We start from the raw sequence: 9294 nt of genomic DNA on the forward strand, positions 1-9294 counted from the left end.
GTTTCTAAGGGTAATGGACTTAGAGAGCTCCATGGCCACAAAGGAAAAGCATTGCATGTACATCATAAATACATTGCTAATTGGTCAGGGAAAAAAAAAAAAAATCCCACAACAATGGAATGGCAGCCATAATTACCCAAATCCTTCACATATTAAAAAGAAGAAAGAGGGATGCTAAAACACTAGTTTTTGAATTTTAAGTATTTTCTATTAATGACAGAGCAATCTACATTTTCAAGGCAGCAATGACACTTCTACCTTATTTATATGGTGGTATGTAGTTTACAAAACACTTTCTCCCGTGTCACTGTAATGGTCACTTGTCACAAGTCCCGTAGCAGAAGGTATGAGAATGCAGCAACATGGATGTTGTTCCAGTGGATTAACCAGACCTCGATTTACTGAGAACAGATTCCACCCATCCCCAGAGGAGGCATTTTAAGTCTGAGGAGGCACGGGGTGCCTGGGTGGCTCAGTCTGTTGAGCGGTCAACTCTTGATTTCGGCTAGGGTCATGATTTTGGAGTCCTGGGGTAGAGCCCCACCTCGGGCTCCGTGCTCAGCGCAGAGTCTGCTTGAGGATTCTCTCCCCCTCCCCCTCTGCCCCTTCCCTCGCTCCAGTTCTCCCTCTCTCTCCAGAATTAATAAATAAATCTTTGGGGAAAAAAAATCTGAGGAGGCACAGTTCTAGGTACAGACAACTGAAGGACAAAGGCTTTTCCAATATTCAGTTCTACTTCTAAAGACATAAGACACATTTTAGAAGAAAAATATTGCATTTAAGTTATTAGGGTTATTGATACTTGTAGGGAATGTGATTTTAGAAGACTCTCGCCTCAAAACCACTGATACGTGTAGTCAAGGTAACAGGGACGCGCGCGCCTGGGTGGCTCAGTCGTTAAGTGTCTGCCTTCGGCTCAGGTCAAGGTCCCAGGGTCCTGGGATCGAGCCCCGCATAGGGCTCCCTGCTCGGCGGGAAGCCCGCTTCTCCCTCTCCCACTCCCCCTGCTTGTGTTCCTGCTCTTGCTATCTCTCTCTGTTAAATAAATAAATAAAATCTTAAAAAAAAAAAAAAAAGGTAACAGGGACGCAGGGAGTCCACGATCCCTGGTGATGCAAGTGAACGAAGATCAACAGTGGTTCCTGCAGTGGGATGGCAGAAGGATGTGTGAAGATTTCATGCACTGTCTCTCCTGAGTGTGTCAACTATAATCACTCATCTGGACCCAATTTATCCAAATCCAAACTACTTAAAAGATGAATATACTAAAGTTGCCAAAGTACAATTTAACCATCTTTCAGGTAGTAATCGGCTTAATCTTGATTGACCTCTTGAACTTTCTTTCACCTTCCAAAAGTGGGCACCTGACTCCTACAGCATAATATAGGCTTACCTCCCATAGGGGCCCCACATTTATGATCTTTCATTCTTATTTCAGAGGAAATAGGGAAATGCATTCTTGCTATAGAACTTCTACTTCAATATCAACAGAAAATAATAGAAGGAAAACAAAGCCTATGAGCCTTACTTCTATTAAATATGGGATTAGTCTTTATCAGTACTGGGACTATTCCTTTTCAGGGAACCTATTTATTTTTTTTTTAAAGGGTGGGAAAATTTATTGATTTTTTTTCTCTTACACTTTCCAAAAGTGAGTCTGGGCTGACTAGTATTTATTTCAATGTCTGTTTGGTTGTTCCCATTTGCAACCATATTACATCAGGTTTTCTAGACTGTTGCTAAAAAACAAGTCCAACTATAGGCTCTGGTGAGTCGTAGTGAGAAACGCCAATAGCAGCCAAGAGCAGTTTGCCGGCATCCTACAACAGGTTTTAACTGTCTGCACTGATGCTTTTGAGGTAGAAAAACACAGATAAAATTCTGCCCTCGAATCACACGCACTGAACTCTGACACCTTTGATAGTAGGTAGTTACAGTGCATCTTTTGCTAAAAGACCAAATAGGCCCATTATTACTAAATTGCTTACCTATAATCAGAAATGATTATAATGATTTGTTACCAAAACCTGTCTTTATTGTGACTTCTCTCGCAGTTTTTCAGGGTTTCATGTTTGTGGAAAGGTGAACATGTGGGGAGTGTTTGTGGAATTCTTAAAAGGCTTCCTTATGAGCAAGTCACTAAATTTGGTTATGAGTGAGCTGAAGGCAATCTTCCCAGAAAATCTGACCAATAATTCCAAGAAGTCTAATAGTGGTTGTAGTCAGTAAGCTTCATTAATACTTATCTTCTAAGGCCATTTCTGCGTATGGGGCATTAGAATAGACAATGTTCATCTAGAAATCTTGATGTAAGAAAAGGTTTATGTTATAATAATTATATCAGATAAAATCCACACTTAATCTTCCCTGTATTTCATGTCAGAAGTACAGAGAATAGGGAATACAGCCTGCTGGGAGGAATCTGAGAGGAAGAGTATTTTTGCATAGGGTTTTATCCTTAATTATTAAATAGGTATGTTATATTTCCCAAAAACAGGAAGCCTGAGGTCTAATGCAAGAACCTTGGCTTTCATATCTTTTTGATCCATCTACAGAAACCAGTAATGTAAAGATCGTATGTTTTTTTCACTCTACTCAGCTATCCAGTATTTTACAATACAGATCTTCAACCTATTTGCTATTCTTCCATAGATACCAAAATGGACCAGTTAAACTCTACTGGATTAGCTTGGTACTGGTGTGTTGTTATCGTGTGCTCCTTCAGGGGTGACTACAGAGAAGAGGAAGGTGAGTGAGGAGGGGACAAGTGGTTCAGTGGCTGATAGGAAGGACCCTATTTTCAGGGTCATGAGGTTTTCAGAGAAGAGCTCTAACTATCTTAATATATCCAAGAAGGGGCCACTTGGGGGAAATAAGTATTAACTATGATTTAACCTAACATGTTAACCCACTAGTTTTCTTACTTCCCTAAATACCTATGTACCATATCACTTATTTAAGATCTTTGAGCAACCAATAAAACCAGTAGAGAACAACCAAAGTTGAACTAACAGAGATTGGAGAGTAGTTCCTAAGTGCTAAAAGATAATTCTACACATAGAAGATAGTTCCAAGCTTCAGATGCTTGGTAATGCCTCAAAAGGGAGCCATGAGGCTCATACTTTGTAGAAGAGATTTTGCGTGCACGGTCATGCTCAGGAGAAGAGCCACTCGCCTTGAAATCGTTTGGTTCTAACCAAATGGTTCTCATGCCATGATGGTCTCATGGTGTGTGAGTAGCACCATGCCCCTGAAACCATGTAGCACGGTCCCCAAGACTAGAAGAAGAATGTTCAACGTACATCTATTAGGAAGTGCTCCCGCTCTCGACCATCGGAAAGTCTACAGGTGACTTACTGTTGGTTTCAAGACTCTCACAGAGTTCACTTTTCACCTCTCCATTTGGTCTGTCATTTCCTTTCTGGATCAGTTTGCTTTGCATGGTGGCAGCCGTTACCACGGCCTTGAAGCTCCTCTTGCGTTTTTGAACGTTCTGCTCTGGATGAAAAATTATAATATAAACCTTGGGCATATACAGCATGCCCAGAGACACCGAAGCACTTAAACTCATGGAGACAGTAAGTGTCGTTGTCTGGATGTACATCTGAGGGGAGGAGAAAAGAAAGAATCAGTGTTGGTGAGCCTGATCTAACATCAAGCAAACAGCACAACCATTTTCTGTAACGACCGCAGCTTCTCTGCTCAGGGTGCATGAGAAGGTACTTAGAGAAATTGCCCTTAGTAACAGTCAAGCAATTCTTTATCCCTACCTGCAAATATGGGTAAAGTTGTCTTGTTTATGAAGCCTGATTCCTTAAAACAAAAACAACTAAGCTGATGAAGTTTAGTTTCCTTTTTAGTTTATAATTAAACATATATAAGAAAGGGAACCCAAACCATTCCGGCCAAAGAGTAACATTTTATGCCACACATCCCTTCTTCAAAGAGGTATTAGAGGGTCAAGTGTAATTCTTTTAACAATAAACTCAGCCTAGAAGGTTAGAGTGGAAATGAGTGGGAGTGAACATCCAGAACATCACTATTGCCCACCATTGCTTGACTAATGCTGGCATTTGCATCTTCACATCAGGACTTAATTTCAGCTATCAAACCTGATAAACCTCATGAGCATTCCATACAGGCTTGATTTTTTAATATCACCCCCCACCCCAAGGACAATTCCAGAGGGTTTCCCAGTGGCAACATCATATCAAAATAAACACGGGTGCTTTTACAAAATCCATGACTCTCCTCCAAAATTTAAATATGCCCTCTGGGCATAGTGTTCTGGCATTCTGCATTTTGAAAATTCTCCTCCTATGCTCATTCCTTACACTTAACGCACTGAAATTGACTGCTGTGGTACTTAAAAAGAGCAGTCTCTCTGGAAGATTCTTCTTCCTAGAACCTAGGGGTCAACAAGCTGAAAAAGCCAAACCTAAAATCACTTTGGCTTTTTCATTATGGTATGAAAACAGACATGATAGCTTTTTAATCTTCTTCTTTTTAATTTCTCAGTGTTACTGAGTTATAACTGAAAAACAGAAATTGCGTATTTAGGGTGTACAACTCAATGTTTTGATAAACAACTATACTGTGAAATGATCTTTGTTCTCAAGTAATTAACATATCCATCACCTCACCTAGTTACCACTTTCTTTCATTGTTTCTTTTTATGTTTTTGTGCTGAGAATGCTTAAGATCTACCGGCTTAGTGAATTCCCAGTCTATAGCACAGTATTGTAAACTACAGTTGCCATGCTGCATATTAGATCCCCAGAAGTCATCCATGCGTAACTGAAACTGCATGGGTTTTGACCAGCATCTCTCCATTTCCTCCTTCCCCTCCCCCTGGCAAACACTGTTATACCCTCCGCTTTGATGAGTCTGACTGTTTTAAGGTTCTACATATAAGTGGATCATGCAGTATTTGTCTTTCTGTGTCTGGCTAATTTCACTTAGCATTGTGTCCTCCAGATTCATCCGTGTGGATGCCAATGGTGGGATTTCCTTCTTTTTTAAGAATGAATAATATTCCCTTGTAGGTATATATCACATCTTCAAAAATAAAAACCTCTGACCTACTTCCAGTTTTCATGTCCTGAGCTCAAAGTATAATTTCCCCCAAATAACTTGGAATACTGAGGCCACAAAGAAGCTCTTAGAGGTTCCCTTCCTCCTATCTAGGATCCTCATTAATATCTGTTCACTCTAACAATATTTCTGAAAATGTAAAGTTGTCACATTGTATCAGGCAATCCCCAGGACCCAAACTAATTGTATCCTTTTAAATAAGGGATCAAAAAACATTCACCTTCAAAGGTAAGTACCTGAATCAGCACTTCTCTTAACAGAGGGCAAAGCTGTGAGGTAAAGAACTGTCCAAACGATGAAAAGAACTTCAGGCACTAGTACTAAGAGACTATCCTTGTCTATGAAATCACACCAAGCTGGTTACTGAGTTTACTGTTCATCTACCACCAAGGCTGTCCTTTGCATAAGACCTCATTGTGAGTATAGGAATACCCTTCAACAAGGAGATATAGATGGGTTTGTTTCAAAGTTCACTTCCTCCAGGAAGTCCTCCATGATAAATCTTACCTTAATGATAATGTTATAATGGTGTCTTATTTTACTTCTAAGCACTAATGCATTGAAAAATCAGTACACTGGAGCACTTACCAATGCATAACTACGTAATTATAACTGTGACTTATATGTAATTACAACTGTGATTTATTATGACCTTTGTAGTAAATTATGAAATGCACAAGTAGGGTTTAAACTTCCTGAGAGCCTGTAACCTACATTCTTTTCCTTATAAACCTCTAAGAAACTATACAAGATTCTACATACAAAAACCACTAAAAAACTGCTCATTATTCTTAGGTATATAAAGATCTTCAAGAAGAGCAGGTTTCCACAAGATCTGATTTACACAAATCATACAGAACATGCCTTCCAAATTTTGCCATTCTGTCAATTGGACATCAGCAATGGCTACAACATAGGGTAGAAGACTTTTTAAGAAACAAAAAGTGATGAGGTATGAATCCAGATTCTAGGTCGGGCTCATGCATATTAGCTTCAATAGAGACATGATTCAAGTACATTCCTCCGCAAAGTGATAAATTATTACACGTCCTGACCTCTCCTGTCAATAAGTGAAATCCATGTTAAATTTGAGAGAACCAAGGATCTACAATTAAGAAAGTCCTGATAAAATAAGGATATGTGCCTTCAAATCCCCCTAAGCTTGGCCATCTACTTTTCAGCAGCTTATTATTATGAATACTTATAAACTTCAAAGTGTTAGTTAATCCTCTCTAAATTTCTACTTACTCTCCAGTTAGCATTTCTGCAGGAAGCCTATGTAGAAAATAGGCTATAGAGAAAGGACATTAAAGTAGGGAAACAATACCCCCGAATGCAAACCACAGACAGAAATATCCCAAAGCCACTCAAATAGGTAACCATCAGTTTTGTCCCAGTCAGACTCTGCCAACTCAATTTAGCTTAAAAAACAAACAACAAACCAACAACAACAACAAAAAACCTCTAGCGGTCAAACTGACATGAAATGATGGGAACACCCACACTGATTAGCTGGATTCTTTTCATAAATCTTAATCTGTTGGTCTTGCTAAAATGTATACTACTAGTCTAAATAATACATAATTACCTTTCTATTTTAAAGCCTTGTAAATTTTTTCTGCTACCATACATATAAATGGTAATTTTCTTCCCTGATTCAGAATCATTTCTGTAATATATAATAATTTGATCTTGCTAAATATTAGGCATGAAGAAGGTTTTGGATTGCTAGTTTCCATATTAAATACGTTACTGCAGTCTATCTTTTAGGCAAACCAACTCAATGGAAGATGTAATAACAAAGACATGAGGATTAGACAGTTCTATGCTTAGTGTCCAAGCTCTCCATCAGACACTATGCTTTCAAATTACACCAAAAGGCCGATTTTACTTATGTGCTCTCTTAAAACAGCTTCTGAAAAATTTTCATGTGAAGTTAATACGGAAAAAGCATCTGTACAAAACTACCTAAAATCCAAAAACTTACAGTGGCCCAGAATTTGTTACAAGGCATTGCAGTGTTAGTAAACTAAATTTTTGAACTTCATCTTTGAATATTTAATGAAATGAGAAAGTCATATATACATAACCCCAGTGAAAGCAACAATGGCAAAACACACAAAGAAATAAAAACGCCACCTGTTCTCACTCTAGAGAAACTAAATCTTCAGCGTCATTGATTCTTGCATTCCAAATATCTCCCATATTTAAAAATAAATGTAGAAATTATATCAGAAGATTGAAAATGAGCACTGGATTCCAGAAAACTCATGGATTTTTGTATAGCTATAGCAAATTCTAATTATCTGAGCCATGTAAGAAAGGAACACCACCGCTTATAGTTTTTGTGTTGTTGTTCTTAAGATAAAGAAGTTTACAGAAAACTCTGGAGTTGCCTTGTGGGCAGTAAAAGCCTCAAGTCAACCCACCAGGTGACAATCTAATCTCTAATAAAACTTCCCCGGCAATTGGACAGCTGTGTGATCTTATTTCCCTCTCTGACCTTTAATTTCTTACCTATGAAGTTGGGGGGAAATAATACTTTTCTCATAGAAGGGTTACAGGGTGGAATGACATAATCTTTATAAAATGCCTCAAAGGTACAAAGTAGCAGTAGCTCAACAAAGATCATTTACCCTACGGCTTTGAATCTAAAAGGACATTAACAAAGCATCCTTCCAGGTATCCAGGATAAGGGAGGGGCTGGTGAGTCAGTTACACAAAGCAATTTTGTTTCGTGAATAGCTAACTGCTATGCTCTAACTACACGGTGTCAAGGACAAGGCTTTTGTAATCCTACTTCAAAGTAGGCAGAATAAAATTTTGCCCAAAAGTCAACACTACTTGCCGATGTCAAGGCTATATTCACTGTCTCTGCTACAGTTCTAGAATAACACACTGGCTCTCTGCATCGAAGTTACAGCTCACCAGAAAGCAGAAGGGAACAATATTAACTCCTTAGAACCAACATAAATCCATTGAGAGATGCTGACAATGGTCCTGGATATATTAATGTAATCTGCTTTTTTCCAACTTTTTTTTTATGCCCCACCTTCTGCCCCCTGTCACTCTAAAATATTGATAACTGGAAGAAGGAGAGTACCTTTTCTGTTACATCCACTGGTAGCCTGTCACTCCCTCTGCCTCCACACCCCATAGACATTTTGAACCTGAAAGAGTCAGATGCACGGAAACAGATTTAAATGATCTCTGGAGAAGCCAGGAAGGGTTGGCACAATGGAGAACACTACCATGACACCTTTTCTGGGACTTACTCTAGTAACTCCTTGTTCTCCAAAGGGGTCATTTGTGCACATCCAGGGTCTACTGGTCATGGCCTGGAATCATTAACAACTCCAGGAAGAACTGAGGAGGGAGGAGATTATATTACTTCAGGAAAGAGGTCAGTCAGAGAACTCCATAGACTCGGACGTCCATCCTGGTAAGTTTTCAACCCCTTAGTAACAAAGTGACCCTATTATGAGACCTAAAACCCAAGGCAGATTTGTGCCATCTGAAAAGAAACAAATTCATTATTTACTCCTGAATATTTCTGCCTTGCCTTGGATGGTTGAATCTCGCTTTTTGCTATAGTCAGCCAGATTCTATTTGGCCATTTTGCACACAGTCTGACCAGTGAGAAAGCTATGTTAACACTTAAAGCCTGTCTTTCTCTGCTTCTATTACCTATCCCCTCATCTGTGTGTCCCTCAAAGTGGCACCTAAATCCAGAAATGGATTTTATTCTGCTTTTCAGCCAGGCTTTACTCAATGGACCTCAAAACCTCATTACTAGAAGTTATTTAAATTTTTTTTTAAACAGACAAGTTTACAAAGAAACTGTGCAGCTGCCTTGTGGTGGTGAAGGCCCCAAATCAACCGATCATGCAACATCCAAACTCCAATAAAATTCTCCTGCAATTGGATACAGCAAATATCAAAGGCAACAATTCAACTCTTCTGCCTGAGCCTAGATGCTGGTGAACCATCACCAAGTCTCTATCAAACATTCTACCATTGTTTCTGTTTTGTTTATTTCAAATACCTTGCTGGTTTCTTCTACTCAGCCAATTCTGAGGGATCTTCCTTATCTCTGTATCGTTTTTATATTGATGTACCCCAGACCTCAGTCCTTAGGTATCTATATATCTATTATCTATCTATCTATCTATCTATCTATCTATCTATCTATCTATCTAT

At 38.9% G+C, this 9294-nt stretch overlaps 1 protein-coding gene across 2 annotated transcripts in view; it reads right to left on the reverse strand.

Moving 5' to 3' along the window:
* The window catches only part of GRM8 (glutamate metabotropic receptor 8), a 731836-nt gene that overhangs the window by 2983 nt on the left and 719559 nt on the right, over positions 1 to 9294 (reverse strand). The window contains exon 9 of one of the 2 annotated variants that reach the window (XM_035021042.1): positions 3358 to 3604. In XM_035021042.1, the coding sequence (XP_034876933.1) occupies positions 3358 to 3604 (247 nt within the window). Of the gene's footprint in view, positions 1 to 3124; positions 3605 to 9294 lie in introns of those variants that run through there. The other variant, XM_035021041.1, reaches the window with a different exon arrangement.

This window comes from Mirounga leonina, unplaced genomic scaffold, assembly GCF_011800145.1.
Source record: "Mirounga leonina isolate KUSES-001 unplaced genomic scaffold, KU_Mleo_1.0 Mir_174, whole genome shotgun sequence".
NCBI lineage: Eukaryota > Metazoa > Chordata > Mammalia > Carnivora > Phocidae > Mirounga > Mirounga leonina.